The 17,485-nt window shown below is 48.0% G+C and overlaps 2 protein-coding genes and 1 long non-coding RNA gene across 5 annotated transcripts in view; 2 read left to right on the forward strand and 1 right to left on the reverse strand.

Moving 5' to 3' along the window:
- Positions 1-9,184, forward strand: part of LOC132451417 (major histocompatibility complex class I-related gene protein-like) — a 42,949-nt gene extending 33,765 nt beyond the window's left edge. For 2 of the 3 annotated variants that reach the window (XM_060043963.1, XM_060043962.1), the window contains exons 2-8: positions 3,948-4,214; positions 5,823-6,101; positions 6,511-6,810; positions 7,200-7,307; positions 8,078-8,104; positions 8,229-8,296; positions 8,562-9,184. In XM_060043963.1, coding sequence (XP_059899946.1) covers positions 3,948-4,214; positions 5,823-6,101; positions 6,511-6,810; positions 7,200-7,307; positions 8,078-8,104; positions 8,229-8,296; positions 8,562-8,573 — 1,061 coding nt within the window. In that variant the 3' untranslated portion in view covers positions 8,574-9,184. The remainder of the gene's footprint in view (positions 1-3,947; positions 4,215-5,822; positions 6,102-6,510; positions 6,811-7,199; positions 7,308-8,077; positions 8,105-8,228; positions 8,297-8,561) is intronic. The other variant, XM_060043965.1, reaches the window with a different exon arrangement.
- LOC132451383 (uncharacterized) overlaps positions 1-17,485 on the forward strand; it is an 88,858-nt gene that overhangs the window by 57,648 nt on the left and 13,725 nt on the right. Inside the window, 1 exon segment of the mRNA XM_060043837.1 lies at positions 14,476-14,616. Within this exon segment, the coding sequence (XP_059899820.1) occupies positions 14,476-14,616 (141 nt within the window).
- LOC132451508 (uncharacterized) lies at positions 9,061-13,665 on the reverse strand. Its single transcript, XR_009524121.1, has 2 exons — positions 13,298-13,665; positions 9,061-10,343 (listed from the first exon to the last, which is right to left on the reverse strand). It is a non-coding gene; the product is annotated as an uncharacterized LOC132451508 (long non-coding RNA).

Consider the following 17,485-nt stretch of genomic DNA (forward strand, 5'->3'; position numbering starts at 1 on the left):
GCGTGAGGCGCCGGGCGGGTGTGGGGATACTCATAAATCCCCGGCTGAGCGCCGCGGTGTTGGAGTTTACCCCGGTAGACGAGAGGGTCGCCTCCCTGCGCCTAAGGGTTGTAGGGGGGAAAACTCAGACTGTTTGTGCGTATGCACCAAACAGCAGCTCAGAGTACTCGGCCTTCTTGGAGACCCTGAATGGAGTCCTGTATGGGGCTCCAGTAGGGGACTCCGTAGTTCTGCTGGGAGACTTCAACGCCCACGTGGGCAACGATGGAGACACCTGGAGAGGCGTGGTGGGGAGGAACGGCCTCCCTGATCTAAACCCGAGCGGTCGTTTGTTATTGGACTTCTGTGCTAGTCATGGATTATCCATAACAAACACCATGTTCGAACATAAGGGTGCTCATAAGTGTACCTGGTACCAGAGTACCCTAGGCCGAAGATCGATGATCGATTTCGTGATCGTGTCATCTGATCTGAGGCCGCATGTTTTGGACACTCGGGTAAAGAGAGGGGCGGAACTGTCAACCGACCACCATCTGGTTGTGAGTTGGATCAGGGAATGGGGGAAATTTCCGGATAGACCTGGTAAGCCCAAACGAGTAGTGCGGGTGAACTGGGAACGTCTGGAGGAGGCCCCCGTCCTAGGTATCTTCAACTCACACCTCCGGCGGAGCTTTTCTGGCATTCCTGTGGAGGTTGGGGGCATTGAGCCGGAGTGGGCGGTGTTCAAAGCCTCCATTGCTGAAGCTGCGGTGGCTAGCTGTGGCCTCAGGGTCTTAGGCTCCTCAAGGGGCGGTAACCCTCGGACACCGTGGTGGACACCGGTGGTCAGGGAAGCCGTCCGACTGAAGAAGGAGGCCTTCCGGGATATGATATCCTGGAGGACTCCTGACTCGGTTGCAGGGTGCCGTGTCGGAGGCTAAGCAGCGGGTGTGGGAGAAGTTCGGAGAGGCCATGGAGAAGGACTTTCGGTCGGCACCAAAGTGTTTCTGGAAGACTATCCGGCACCTCAGGAGGGGGAAACGGGGAACCATCCAAGCTGTGTACAGTAAGGATGGGACTCTGTTGACCTCAACTGAGGAGGTCGTCGGACGTTGGAAGGAACACTTTGAGGAACTCCTGAATCCGAATAACACGCCCTCTATGTTGGAGGCAGAGCTCGAGGTTGATGGTGTTTCGTCGTCAACTTCCCTGGTGGAGGTCACTGAGGTAGTCAAACATCTCCGCAGTGGCAAAGCCCCAGGGATTGATGAGATCCAGCCAGAAATGCTAAAGGCTCTGGGTGTTGAGGGGCTGTCATGGTTGACACGCCTATTCAACATCGCGTGGGAGTCGGGTACAGTGCCAAAGGAGTGGCAAACCGGGGTGGTGGTTCCCCTGTTCAAAGGGGGGGACCAGAGAGTGTGTGCCAATTACCGGGGTATCACACTTCTCAGCCTCCCTGGTAAAGTCTACTCCAAGGTGCTGGAAAGGAGGGTTCGGCCGATCGTCGAACCTCAGATTGAAGAGGAACAATGCGGTTTTCGCCCCGGACGTGGAACTACAGACCAGCTCTTCACTCTCGCAAGGATCCTGGAGGGGGCCTGGGAGTATGCCCATCCGGTCTACATGTGTTTTGTGGATCTGGAGAAGGCGTATGACCGGGTCCCCCGGGAGAAACTGTGGGAGGTGCTGCGGGAGTATGGGGTAAGGGGGTCTATCCTCAGGGCCATCCAATCTTTGTACTCCCAAAGCGAGAGCTGTGTTCGTGTTCTCGGCAGCCAGTCAGTTTCGTTCTCAGTGGGTGCTGGTCTCCACCAGGGCTGCGCCTTGTCACCAATCCTGTTTGTGATATACATGGACAGGATATCGAGGCGTAGTCGTGGTGGGGAGGGGTTGCAGTTCGGTGGTCTGAGGATCTCGTCACTGCTTTTTGCAGATGATGTGGTCCTCATTGGATCATCGGCCTGTGACCTTCAGCACTCACTGGATCGGCTGGCGGCCGAGTGTGAAGCGGCTGGGATGAGGATCAGCACCGCTAAATCTGAGGCCATGACTCTTAGCAGGAAACCGGTGGATTGCTTACTCCGGGTAGGAAATGAGTCCTTAGCCCAAGTGAAGGAGTTCAAGTACCTCGGGGTCTTGTTCGCGAGTGAGGGTACTATGGAGCGTGAGATTGGCCGGAGAATCGGAGCAGCGGGGGCGGTATTGCGTTCGCTTTACCGCACCGTTGTAACGAAAAGAGAGCTGAGCCGCAAGGCAAAGCTCTCGATCTACCGGTCGATCTTCGTTCCTATCCTCACCTATGGTCATGAGGGCTGGGTGATGACCGAAAGGACGAGATCGCGGGTACAAGCGGCCGAGATGAGTTTTCTCAGAAGGGTGGCTGGCGTCTCCCTTAGGGATAGGGTGAGAAGCTCAGCCATCCGTGAGGAACTCGGATTAGAGCCGCTGCTCCTTTACTTAGAAAGGAGTCAGCTGAGGTGGTTCGGGCATCTGGTAAGGATGCCCACTGGGCGCCTTCCTTGGGAGGTGTTTCAGGCACGTCCAGTGGGGAGGAGACCTCGGGGAAGACCCAGGACTAGGTGGAGAGATTATATCTCAACACTGGCCTGGGAACGCCTCGGGATCCCCCCGTCATAGCTGGTCAATGTGGCCCGGGAAAGGGAAGTCTGGGGCCCCCTGCTTGAGCTGCTCCCCCCGCGACCCGACCCCGGATAAGCGGATGACGATGAGGATGAGTATAATTATATTATTATATTATATTAATTATTATCATTCCAATGATGGCAATGTGAAGATAGTTAAAATGCCGTAATCTAATACAGAAATTCACAAATATACTTGTAATAGTAAACATTGTAATAATTATTTAAATAATAGATTATTATTCATGTCATCTGTAATGATTAAGAAGAGGCAGCAGGTTGTGTTCAGTTGAAGGTCTGGTCAGCCAGTGCTGTGGGCTACAGTGAGATGTTTGGACGTCAATAAGATCAAACTGAAGGTTCCTACATTACGGCCAGTCAGGTGGCGGAGCCATGTGACAGGGGGCGGGGCCCTATGACAGGGGGAGGGGCCATAAGGACAGTTCCTCTGCGTCTCTCTCGTAGATCGCACCATCTTTCAACGCCTTGTTTAATACGACTGCATCACCGTCTCTCACATGATCAGCAGCTCGTGGATATCACTTTCTCTTCAGTTAGAACTGATCATGATGATATCACTGCAATGAAGCAACACCTCTACCCAACGTGATCAGGCATGACATTTATGTGATTAGGGCATACACTTGTTCATATGTACGTCTTTTAAGAGTCATCTAGTGCTTGTTAAGCATATGACTAAGCCAGCTGACGGACCTGCGTCTCAGTTCCAGCAGCACTTTCATCAATCAATTCCTTGAACTAGCCTTTGATAATGTTCTGGCCCGCCACCTACTGGCTGGAAAAAATATTGTCCCGAGGCCAAACTGAGTTGCCGACCCCTGGTCTAGACTAGAGGGATGGACATTAATCGCATGTCTGTCTGTCTGTCTCCAGTGATACACAGTAGTAACCTGTCTGTCTGTGTACAGTGATGTACCGTATTAACCTGTCTGTCTGTCTGTCTACAGTGATGTACCGTATTAACCTGTCTGTCTGTCTGTCTACAGTGATGTACCGTATTAACCTGTCTGTCTGTCTCTCTGTCTACAGTGATGTACCGTATTAACCTGTCTGTCTGTCTGTCTATAGTGATGTACCGTATTAACCTGTCTGTCTGTCTGTCTACAGTGATGTACCGTATTAACCTGTCTGTCTGTCCGTCTACAGTGATGTACCGTATTAACCTGTCTGTCTGTCCGTCTACAGTGATGTACCGTATTAACCTGTCTGTCTGTCTGTCTGTCTACAGTGATGTACTGTATTAACCTGTCTGTCTGTCTGTCTACAGTGATGTCCCGTATTAACCTGTCTGTCTGTCTACAGTCCTTTACTCTCTGCAGTATTTCTACACGGCGTCGTCTGGACTCTCAACCTTCCCAGAGTTTGTTGCTGTTGGGATGCTGGATGGAGTTCAGATTGGATACTATGACAGCAACATCCAGGGAATAGTCCTCACACAGGACTGGATGGAGCGGTACACCAGAGATGACCCCGAAGTCCTGGAGAGGAGCACTGGAATAGCTCAGGGTGACCAGCAGGGCTTCAAAGCCAACATTGGGATTCTGAAGAAGAACTTTAACCAGATAGGAGGTACGATTATATCTACTGTCTCACCTCTCACATGGAGATATCCATCATTTAACCCCATGATAAAGATTCACCATACTCCTAAACACACACACACACACACACACACACACACACACGCACACGCACACGCATGCACACACACACACAGGGCCGTCGGACTGCGGGGACAAAGGGGACAGTTGTGGGGGGGCCCAAGGCAGAGGGGGGGCCCCTGAAAAAATAAATAAAAATAAATAAATAAATAAAATAAAATAAATTACCTACCGGCCAAGATCCGGGGCTATCGGCTGGAATGCCCGGTCTAACGACCGTGGCATGTGTCCATGAGTATAGATGTGTTTATATACATCCACTCTATTGGTCAGATGAAGGGCTGAGGGAGGTGTGGGGTGGTGTAGGGTGGTGTAGGGTGGTGTAGGGTGGTGTAGGGTGGTGTAGGGTGGTGTAGGGTGGTGTAGGGAGGTGTGGGGTGGTGTAGGGCGGTGTAGGGTGGTGTAGGGTGGTGTAGGGTGGTGTAGGGCGGTGTAGGGCGGTGTAGGGAGGTGTGGGGTGGTGTAGGGCGGTGTAGGGTGGTGTAGGGCGGTGTAGGGTGGTGTAGGGTGGTGTAGGGGGTGTAGGGTGGTGTAGGGGGTGTAGGGTGGTGTAGGGTGGTGAAGGGTGGTATAGGGCGGTGATGTAGGCTGTAGGGTGGTGTTGGGTGGGGTAAGGTGTGTAGGGTGGTGTAGGGTGGTGTAGGGTGTGTAGGGTGGTGTAGGGAGGTGCAGCGTGTTGTTTGGCGGTGTAGGGGACTGTAGGGTGGTGTAGGACGGTGTAGGGCATTATTGTGTGGCGGTGTAGGGTGGTGTAGGGTGGTGTAGGGTGGTGTAGGGCATTATAGGGTGGTGTAGGGCGGTGTAGGGTGGTGTAGGGTGGTGTAGGGTGGTGTAGGGTGGTGTAGGGCGGTGTAGGGTGGTGTAGGGCGGTGTAGGGTGGTGTAGGGCGGTGTAGGGTGGTGTAGGGTGGTGTAGGGTGTGTAGGGCGGTGTATTGTGGTGTAGGGTGGTGCAGCGTGTTGTTTGGCGGTGTAGGGTGGTGTAGTAGGCTGAAGGGCGGTGTAGAGCTCTGGCTGGTCTTATTTGTTCCTCTATTTATTAATGTTAGTTATTGTTATCATAATGTTCAGATGGTTTGTGTTGTGATGTCTGTGTTTATTTAATGTTAATGAAGAATGAAATACAAGTAATCTCACCCTTTCTCTTTTCCCTCGCTCTCGCTCTCTCTATCGCTCTCGCTCTCGCTCTCGCTCTCGCTCTCGCTCTCTCTCTCTCTCTCTCTCTCTCTCTCTCTCCCCCCATCTCTCTCTCTCTCTCTCTCTCTCTCTCTATCGCTCTCTCTCTCTCTCTCTCTCTCTCTCTCTCTCTCTCTCTCTCTCTCTCTCTCTCTCTCTCTCTCTCTCCCCCCCATCTCTCTCCCCCCCATCTCTCTCTCTCTCTCTCTCTCTCTCTCTCTCTCTCTCTCTCTCTCTCTCTCTCTCTCCCCCCTCCATCTCTCTCTCTCTCTCTCTCTCTCTCTCTCTCTCTCTCCCCCCTCCATCTCTCTCTCTCTCTCTGTCTCTCTCTCTCTCTCTCAGGTACCCACTTATATCAGAACATGTTTGGTTGTGAGTGGGATGATGAGGATGATTCTACTGATGGTTATGACCAGTTTGGTTATGATGGAGAGGACTACATGGCGTTCGACCTGAAGACCCTGACCTGGGTCGCTGCAGTACCTCAGGCTGTCAGCACCAAACAGAGATGGGATGAGGATAAAGCTAGATTACAATACCTGAAGTACTACCACACCAAGGAGTGTGTTGGTGGGCTGAAGAAGGCCCTGGCCTATGGGAAGAGCACTCTGCAGAGAACAGGTAGTCACATGACCTGGTGCTGGGTGTCGACAGACTCATGTCTCTGAGTCTCTGTCCCCCCCTCTCTCTCTCTCCCCCCCTCTCTCTCTCTCCCGCCCCCCCCTCTCTCTCTCTCTCTCTCTCTCTCTCTCCCCCTCCTCCCCACCCCTCTCTCTCACCCCCCCCTCTCTCTCTGACCACAATATATGAACTAAGTCCTAATGTCCTGAATTAAGCAGACGAGACTCAACCCTGAAGGGGGACGCAACTCAGCCCCTTATGGAAGAATATGAAATATAGAATATATTACATGACAAGAACACGTGTTTACATTATGAAATAATCTCTCTCTCTGGCTCTTTCTCCCCCCTCTCTTGCTCTCTCCCTCTCTCTCTCTCCCCCCCCCCCCCCCCCCCCTCTCTCTCTCCAGAGCGTCCGCGGGTGTCTCTGCTCCAGAGGAGCCCCTCCTCCCCAGTGGTGTGCCATGCTACAGGCTTCTACCCTGACAGGGTGGTGGTGTTCTGGAGGAGAGACGGCCAGGAGCTCCATGAGCAGGTGGACCCCGGGGAGGTCCTCCCCAACCACGACGGGACCTTCCAGGTCAGCGTGGACCTCAACCTCACGGCCGTCCCACAGGAGGACTGGGGGAGGTACGAGTGTGTGGTCCAGCTGAAAGGCATCGAGGACATCTCCACCCCCCTGGACCCCGCCCTCGTCAGGACCAACTGGGGTAAGACTGGTGTTGGAGGGGATGGAGGTGGGGAACACATGTCTCACCACCTCCACCTGACCTCATCACAACCACTGCCAGGTGTACCTGGACACTGCTGAAGCTACTGGGTAAACACACAGCTCTCAGGAGTAGCTCACTGCAGAAGAACAGGGTGGATTGTGGGTAAATGAGTTCTATGAATAGGGCTAGGCTCAGATCAGTCCCAGAGTGACGCTGAGCTCCAGAACAGATTCTAGAGGAATAGTTACACTGACGTTGTGTTAGTCGTGTGTGTAGCATCACGTGACGTTGACATGTGGTTCAATGATGGAGGGATGGATGGGGGAGGGTCTCTGTCCATCATCTATTATTACACGACTGATTGTATTTGTTTGATGTACCTTCAGAGGACCAGAGTGGCCTCACCATCCCCATCATCATTGGGTTCGTTGATCTCCTCCTCGCTGCTGCTGCTGCTGTTGTTGTTGGAGTCCTTCTGTACAAGAAGAGGAACGGTGAGTGGATCAAACTCTCCAGGAGGACAAACACCTGATCTCCACCTGCTCCTACTTCCTGTCCCCTTCCTACGATCTGATTGGTTGTCTTCACACACTGGTGGTCTGGTGGTAGAAACCTCTCCACCTCTGAATGATGAACCTCCTCCAATTTCCACAGTGACGGTGTGGCATTAAGAATATGAGGGTGCACTCACACTAGGCCATCTGGCCGTGGCCGTTGGCCGTCGCAACTGTGGCCTGGCCACGGTAGGCTCTTGTACATACGTCATCACGTAAGTAACACGTCATCGCCAAGCGTCTGCTGCATGGACCATAATTAGTCTGCCGCCAGTCAGAGTTTTAACAACAATGGACAACAACACAGAGAACACAGTTCGCACTTTGCTGAGTCCGTTGCTTATTTGGATATATGTTTACCGTTTAATGGGAAAGAAGGCTCGTCGCCTTTATTATGTCCGTGGTCGTCGCATGGACTATACGTGATCCAGCTCAGGTTGCGTAGCCGTGCATGTGCGCGACTGCGCGTGTCGGCTCATTAGCATCTGTACCGTAGCGGCCCGTACCGTAGCAGCACACCTCTCCCAAGTGGCCAAATTGGCCTGGCCTGGCCAGACTGGCCACACTCACACTGGCAGATTTGAGCACAGTTAGGTGTGAAAACGGCCACAGCCATGGCCAGATGGCCTAGTGTGAGTGCACCCTGAAAGTATAATAACATGAGGATATTCACCACTGTTACAACGCTAAACATTTCTCTTGATCCTTAGATTCAGACAAGCGACACAAACTAGTTGGTGAGTAAAATTCACTGGACTATTCAGGTCTATAGATCTAGAAACATCTAGCTCTTTGGACTATACAGCTCTATAGATCTAGATACATCTAGCTCATGACTCCTCCCATTCTGATACTTCCCAGGTTCTGACACCAGCTCAGAGAACACTGAGGGGCAGAATCCGGCTCCTGAGGCACAACCTCTGACCACAGTCAGTACTTTACCACTTTACAATACTTATTCTGAGTCATATGTTTACAGTTATATTTATTTGCAGCCTACATTATCACAGCAATAGTAATAGTACTATTTTAACAGTACTTCACCACAGTAATAGATTAACAATCATATTTGAACAGTACGTCATCACAGTAATATGAGTGTACTGTTAATATACACTAATAGATCAACAGTACAACAACGCATTGATAATGTGTTTAATGTTTAATGCTGACTTGTACTTTCTTGCTGTTTAGGTTTGTAGTTAAATCATGAAGAGGCTTCTCACATTCCTCTTCCTAAAGCAGGGTGGCGTGGATCGCTGTTCATCTATAATCATCACAATCAGTTTGGGGACTTCAGCTAACTAAAGATGATATATTTGCTTAATAACAATAACATTCATACTTAACTTTATCTTGATAACAACCATTTATCCGTAAAAATTGTATATCAATTAGATCGAGCTAGACTGCTCTAGCATGAATCGCTTTTTTTTGTATTTTTACCAAAAAATTGAAATTTGATTAAATATTAACGTTTTTTTTAATCATCCATATGTAAAAATCGCTGTACTCTTGTTTGGGGTTATTTGGTCAATATAATCCCCCAAAAAAATCAGAAAATATTCTCAATATTCGCTGTTTATAGGTTAGGTCCTTTCATTTAGTGAAGTTATTGGGCTTCGTGTGACCAGAGTTCATATCTTTGATGATCTTCCTCCACTAGCGTCCTGATATCAGATGTCTTACGCTGAAAGACAAAACACACACACACACACACACACACACACACACACACACACACACACACACACACACACACACACACACACACACACACACATTAAACCACACATTCATAAACACACATATCAACACACATTTAGCTGAACTGTATACATCTAAACATATATATGGATGAAGATTAGATATTGCTAAAAAATATGGTGAACATTATATATAAATGAACGTTATATCTTTCTGAACGTTATGTATAAGTGAACATTATGTAGAGCTGAACATTGTTGATAATGATGTAATGCTGAATAAATATTAAAGCCAGCTGAACATAATATTGTAAGAACAATTCATTAAGGGTTACATGAAACTTGGTCGCTGTAACAGTGTGTGAGCATCAGTGCGTCTGATGTTGGAGTCAGAGTCACGTCTCTGTGGATAATCTCATCGAGCTGTTCTTCTGAATACATCGATATGAAGGCGCTAACGGCGCTGCTGCTGTTGGTCTTTGGTCACGATGTGTCCTCAGATATGACTGATGACAGTTTTTCCTGTTCAAAACTATTATTCCATAGTTGACTACTAATCAATTGTTTACTATTATTCAATAGTTTTTTTTCAAACGTTTCAAAAGGTTTGTTTCTGGTCCCTGAATAGAAGACATTGAGTTGTTAGATTTCCTTGTAAAACTGAAAACCATTCACTTATCATCCAAAATGCGACCAGTTAATCCACAACATGATTAATCATTGACTTTGCATATTCATTTGATGAAGTTGTTCATGAATCAAATAAATATAATCTATTATCGCTACTAAACATTAAACTTCAGTTTGGAGTGATTCTGTTTAAATATACTTTTAATCCCATTTCCACTCTTCTTGTTTAACCATTAGTAGGTTGTACAAACAAATCCAACCTGAGGGTTCCCGCCAAATTCCTGTTGAATTTAGAATCAAAATAATTAATAATAATTTAGATTAAATCATGTTCTTTAATAAACAAAAGTTTCCCACATTACCTGTACGGCCAGGGGGTGGAGCCATAGGACAGGGGGAGGGGCCATATACCTGTCTATCTGCTGGGATGTACATATTATGGCGCGTTCACATCGCTGGGAATTATTGTTTCCACTATGAGGATTTCCTACATGGCGTCGTCTGGACTCTCTCCTTCCCAGAGTTTGTTGCGGTTGGGACGATGGATGAGGTTCAGTTTTTTCACTTTGACAGCAACACCCAGAGAATTGTCCCCAAACCGGCCCGGGTGGACCAGCTCACCAGAGATGACCCCGACTACCTGGAGAGGGAAACTGGATACTTAGTGAGTCATCAGCAGGACTTCCAAGGCATGCTTAAGACTCAGAAGGAGCGCTTTAACCAGAGAGGAGGCAAGTTTATATCTAATGTCTGACATCTGCCATGTATGTAATACATACTGTATGTAGTACAGTATGTATTACATACATACTGTACATATATACACATAATAAATATAAAACAAAGTACACACAAAGTAGCAGTACTCAGTTTAGTAGTATTTGTACATAAACTGAAGAGACCAAAGCCTTTTGTGTGTGATCTTTAGTGACCAGAATCCCAATAATAGATCAATAATATACGATTACAATCTTATCTACAGTTTGATACGTCTCATCTCATTAAATTTGAAAATGTTTCTAAGAAGTGACTGCATCCAGGTCCGGTCTACCCTCCAGCTAGGGGGCTTCTGCTGGGCTCCTGCAGGCCAAGGGCCCAGGCTGGGAGTGTTGGTGGACCGTGCATTGTGGAGGTCTGGTGGTACTGATCCAGGGCCTGGTACCGGTAGTATCACGCTATGAGAATGCTGATAAGGGTGATGGTGATCAACAGCGTTATTCTCATCATGGATATCATCCATCAATATAAATAAATCAAATCAATTTGATTTGATTTGATCTTTATTTAGGATATTATCCATCTTATGGTGGAAATTTACGGGATAGAAGTATTGACCCTAATGGGTATATGTAGGCGTGTATGTGTCTTTATGTAGGTAAGTGTATGCATGTATATGCAAACACACTGTACGTATGACATTTTGTTTGGTACTCGATATAAGCTGAAGCTTCTGCCCTTACCCTTTGGCTATGACCAATAAAATGCATTCATTCATTCATTCATCCATTCCATGTTTCCACCGAGGAGAACTCTCTGCGTGTGTGTTGACGGCTGCTTTAACCTGTTGCCCTCTGATTACTCAACGCACCACAGGTGTGCCGCCTCACCAGCCCCAGACTCCAGTCAGAGCCGGCCAGGTGAGGCTGCCTAGACCAGCCGTCCTCCACACACCACGCCCACGTTGACCCGCACCACCAACGGGAGGCTGGGGAGCATCCCCGGCCTCACGAAGCCGTTACGCTCCAACGCGTGTTCAGCCGCTCACGTAGCTGCGTCTCAGTTCTGTCCTCCCCAGGTAAGGGCGGGTCCAGTCCGGGGGTTCTTCATTCCCCAACACGACCACCCAGGGCCGCTGCTGGCCATTTCAGCGCCCTACGCGAGCGGGAGGCACCGACATTTTTTACCTGATATAGGTAAAAATAAGTTTTTAACTATATTAGGTAAAAACATCTAATTAGCCGAAATTGAGTGATAGGTTAATCAATGAAGAACAAACAACTAATTTACATATTTTTTTAATTCATTAATGTATTTTTTTTTTTTTTTTTTTTTTTTTACAAACCTTAATTTTTGGCGCCCCCCTCAGGTACTTGGTGCCCTACGCACTCTGCGTACTCGGCGTATAGGGAGCGGGCCTGCGACCAGCACACACACAGGTCCAGAAGTCCCAGTCTGCCAGCACTCAGCGGTTAGAGGAAGCCTCCCCCACCGGGACCCCGTAAGGTCCAGGAGCAGAACCCTGGAGGTCCAAACGCTCCTGTGGAGCCAGCACACAGCGGGGGGACGCCACAGTCCTGACACAGGGCGGCATCCCATAATACTCCCAGAGCCGGGCTGTCCAACGCAATCCGTGCAGTAAATAAATCGCTGTCTCTGAAGGGACAAAGGGCAGTCGGATCCTTAAACTTAAACTGAACATCAATATTTGAGTCAGTGTGTGACGTGACTTTACAGACGGAATCGATTCAGCACACCACGGTCCTCATTCTCTCTCTCTCGCTCTCGTTCCCTCCCTCTCCCCCCCCCCTCTCTCTCCAGAGCGTCCGCAGGTGTCTCTGCTCCAGAAGAGCCCCTCCCCCCCAGTGGCGTGGACCTGAACCTCACGGCCGTCCCACAGGAGGACTGGGGGAGGTACGAGTGTGTGGTCCAGCTGAAAGGCATCGAGGACATCTCCACCCCCCTGGACCCCGCCCTCATCGGGACCAACTGGGGTAAGACTGGTGTTGGAGGGGATGGAGGTGGGGAACACATGTCTCACCACCTCCACCTGACCTCATCACAACCACTGCCAGGTGTACCTGGACACTGCTGAAGCTACTGGGTAAACACACCGCTCCCAGGAGTAGCTCACTGCAGCAGAACAGGGTGGATTGTGGGTAAATGAGTTCTATGAATTGGGCTAGGCTCAGATCAGTCCCCGAATGACCCTGAGCTCCAGAACTGATTCTAGAGGAATAGTTACACTGACGTTGTGTTAGTAACGAAAAGCTGTGTTTCCACCCAAATTACCCGGAACTTGGTTTCAAGGAACCAAGTGGTTCCTTAAGCCGATTTCGGTCTGCGTTTCCGCCACGGTCAAAATTCCTGCGAAGATTAGGCCCATTCAGGTCCTTTTACGCCAGCGTGTTCCATGGACAGCACACATCCAAAGATTGGATTTTAGGTTTGGTTCTGTTTAATATAATTGGTCCTAATGGATGGTGCTGAGATTCGTGCTAAGGAGCCAATTCGGATATTTTCACACTCAAAGCCTAGCGAGCGTCAAACACGAAAGTTGACAGAGAATCTCTGCCAACATGTCGACTAAATATTTCTCACACCTTACATTTTTCGTTGATTTGATTACATAGTTTTACTTACCTCATATTTTGCCATAATTTTTTTCTTCCTTTTTAACCAAATATTGGTTTGTATGGAGGTAACTGACTTTGGTCCGGTCTGTACAGTTTTCTGCTTTCCAGGTGTATAGATATTTAATGAAACCCATATCTCTCTGTTATACAAAACGGACCAGGGCCAAGTTTCCCGAGAGTGATGGATCCACGCTCCTCTTAACATGAACGGGTAGGTAGAAGAGGTGTTGTTGTGCCTTACCCACGGTAGAGGGGATGTCTGTCCTCCAGGACAGATCATCGGCCACAGTCACGCCCAGAAACTTGAAGTTGGACTCCCTCTCTACCTCCTCCCCTCCGATTAGGAGTGGAGAGTGGCTGTTGTTTTCTGGCCCTGCGGAAATCGATGATCACTTCCTTGGTCTTGGTGGTGTTGAGAACCAGGTTGTGATCACCGCACCACTCTCCCAGTCTCTCGGCCTCCCTCCGGTATGAGGTCTCATCATTTCCTGTGATGAGGCCACGTACCGTTGTGTCGTCAGCATATTTCACTATGAGGGTAGATGGAGAAGAGGAGCAGCAGTCATGAGTGAAAAGAGTGTAGAGAAGTGGGCTGAGCACGCAACCCTGAGGGACCCCGGCAGGGTGGGGGAGACCTGCCAATCCTGACATGTTGTGTGCGGTGTGTTAGAAAGTCCAAAATCCAGTTGCATAATGTGGTGTTCAGGCCAAGTTTGTGTAGTTTGCTGTGTGTGTCTGTTTGGCAGGATAGTGTTGAAGGCTGAACTAAAGTCAACAAAAAGGAGTCTCCCATACGTGTTCCTGTGCTAAGGATGTTCTAGTAGAGTGTGTAACACAATGACAATCGCATCCTCTGTTGACTTGTTCTTCCGGTAAGAAAACTGATTAGGATCTAATGATGGCGGTACGGAGGCTTTATTGTGTTTCATGACCAGCTTCTCAAAGCATTTAAATTGAAATAAGGTTTACCAATGCCCATAGCCTCTTTTTTTCTCACGTTACCTCAGCATCCGCCGCGTCACCCCCTCCTCCACATGTTCACATCCATACACCTAGCACACACTTCCATTCCCTTACCCCCCCCCCCCCACCCTGCAAACACGGCAATGACAAATGGTAAATTACTCTGGACCTAAAAAACCAACATAGCAATTAGTCTACTTTCAAATAAAATTAGAGCGCTTTAATTCATTACTTCCACACTTTATGTAAAAAAGAAAAAAGGTCCAGAGTTGACTTATTAGCTTAGCATTTTACATTTCTTCCTCTTACGTGTACTCTTATGAAGGAGACGGTGTTTCTTGCAGAGCTCCAGCAGGGCCTCCTCCTACGTGTGTGTTTGAGTTTCACTTCAGAGCCGAATTGAATTCCTATTGGTCCCGTCCGGCCTCTCCCTCGTGATCCGTCTCTTGTTCGCAGGTTTCCTGGTCAGTGCGTCTGATGCTCGAGTCGGAGTCACGTCTCTGTGGATAATCTCATCGAGCTGTTCTTCTGAATACGTCGATATGAAGGCGCTAACGGGGCTGCTGCTGTTGGTCTTTGGTCACGGCGTGTCCTCAGGTAAGACTGACTCAAGTTTTCACTTTTCAAAACTATTCTTCCAAAATGTTTGGTTCATGGTCCCTGAAGATATACGATGCTTCGATTCCCTCATTTGAGTATCATTTGATTATCCTCTCTAATGAGTTCAATTAATCCACAACATGGTTCAGCTTTTACTGTGATTATTTAAACTAATGAACATTTATTCTGGATTCGAACTGTGAGAACGAAACCAGTGCACTGGTTTGATGATGTCGTTCCCAAATGTACAATCTATTAACAGAACCAAACATTATTCCCTCCTACAGTTAGGAGGGAATCCGTGTACGTTAATGTAAGGGATCCTGATATTTAGGTTCCTGTTTTTTCAGCAACATGTTTTTTATTATTTATTTACATTTTGAAGGTCAGTTGGTGGTGTTTTCTGTTTGTTTTGGACTGCAATGTACTTTCGACTCCACCCTGCTACTTCCTGCTTTTCTTTGGTTTGCTGATATCCCCTGAGTTTGTGAACATACCTGTTGCTAATGTGTGTTGATTGGTTTGTGGCTACTTAAGCTCAGTGTGCCCATTCAGTCTCTGTCGGATCGTGCCTGTATGATGCCTGTGCCTTGCTGGGAATAAACTCAGAGAAAGTTCTTATAACCAAGCCTTCTGTCTGCGATTGGATCCTTTTGTACCGAAAGCCTAACAGTTAAGCAGTGGCGGATTTAGCAAATCGGGGGCCCAAGGCGAAGATATGTATGGGGCCCACCTCATTCGATCTTTAAAACAGAACAGAGAAAAAATAGATACCGACTGAATGGTGGATAGGCAGGTAAAGCTAATCTACTGAGTAGTGTCCTCAGAATACTCAGAGTACGGGTGAGCATGTTTAGTACTGTTGTGTGGTTCTCTAATGGCGCGTTTCCACTGCAGGGTGCGGAACGGATCGGATCGCAAAGGTGCGGGTCGGGTCGCGTTTCCACCGCCAAAAGTGGGCGTGACCCGGACTTTGCCGTACCCGTTCCGGCCCCATTCTCGGGACTCCTCCGTTGCAGTACCCAAAACGAGACCAGACGCCTGAAAGGGTCCCGTGAAATTCTAGCTACACCCCCCCTCCGTTGATTGGTCGACAGAATCGTCACTTCCGGGTGACGCGGGGATAAAAACAAACAAACAGTAGCCTCGAGGTATTATTCTTTACAATTAACATGTTGCGTAAAAAGCTTGCTTGGGCGAACAAGGAGGTGGAGACGTTCGTCTGTATTCTTGGGGAGGAAGACGTTGTTTACGATGTTTACGTAGCTGCCGCGGCGATCGACATCCGGCCTACCACCAAGGGCACTGTCGGCAGTGGAAACGCGACCTCGGAACTGAGCTGGGCTATACCGCCCCCTCCCTACCGCACCTTTGCGATCCGATCCGTTCCGCACCCTGCAGTGGAAACGCGGCATAATAGACAGGGTTATTTTCTTCCTTCATTTCTCGTCAATGAGTCATCTTGTTGGGTTGGATTCTTCTTGTGTTTCTTCCTTCATATCTTGCTAAACCCTTTACAGGCTGCAATTCAGAAAGAGGCCAAGGCAAGGTGGCACACACGGACATGCACACATACACACACACATACACACACACACACACGTAAACGCTAACGCAAACATACACACATACACAAAAACACAAACATTATATAAGCAATGTCAGAGACAGTTTTTAATTTTAAAGCCTACAACAATGTCATGGGATTTAAAAATAATAATTTACTTTTTAACTATTTGTTATATTTTGTGTAGAAAACGAACGAGCAGTCCAAGTAAACAGGATTACATGTAGGCGTACATCAGTATTTTGTTTGATACTTCGATTTTTACTATTGTTTTCTGTATTGTTGGCTGTTTCTCAGCGTCGTTTAATATGTTCTGAGGAATTTGACTCCAACGGAAAATGTTCTACATGACTGCAGCTGTTGATTGCTTTATAGCATTAAAAGCTTTTAAACACAGTTTTTTTACTTCCTCATCTTGCTGCACCCTTTACAGGCAGGTATTCACAGTGGCATATTTAGCAAATTGGGGGCCCAAGGCTAAGATATGTATGGGGCCCACCTCATCCGATCTTTAAAAGAGAAAAGATAAAAAAAAATCCCGACTGAATGGTGGATAGGCAGGTAAAGCTATTCCACGCCGAAGTAAAGGTTGGAGATGAGAAAAAAAACCTTCCCCTTTAAATACACTTTTTTACTCCAAAATATAGAAGGAAAGCAGAGAACGCACAGAGTGTAGCACTCCACAAACTAATAGTCACGATGGAACCCAAAAGGGAATAAGGTTTCAGATAACACCTGTCTTTGCCAAAATGCCAGGAAAACCAGCACTGTTAATTCTTTTTTTTTTTTTAAATCAAATCAATATAACCAGCAAGAGAAGTAGTTAGGGCCAACCCCCACAAACAGTCATATACTTAACAAATATTGCCAAGATGAATAATTGACTTTGCATGTGTGAGTGAGGTTGCAATTGGCATTGCAATTGAGATTGACAATTCAAACATTCTACAAACAAGCCTTTGTATGAGAGAGAGAGACAGAGAGAGGGAGAGAGAGAGTCTATGAGCGGGAAAAGATAGATTGTTCTCCACATCACATGCTTCTAACACCGGGATTCCACCGGACACGTTACGGCAACGTTACGGCTGCGGCACGTCTTGGCCGCGACTTTGCCCTGCTTGCATTTCCACCGGGCGCGTTACGGCAGCGCAACGCTGCCTTGCGAGCCAGCCGTATTCCCGCGAGATCACGAGATCCCGCGATAATCCTAAACCTAATGTACTCACCTTCCACTCCCAAAACTACTGCAATTAAATGCCAGGCTTTGTCCTTTCTGACATTGTTCTTATAAAAAGGATG

Source organism: Gadus macrocephalus, chromosome 22 (genome assembly GCF_031168955.1).
Source record: "Gadus macrocephalus chromosome 22, ASM3116895v1".
Taxonomy (NCBI): Eukaryota; Metazoa; Chordata; class Actinopteri; order Gadiformes; family Gadidae; genus Gadus; species Gadus macrocephalus.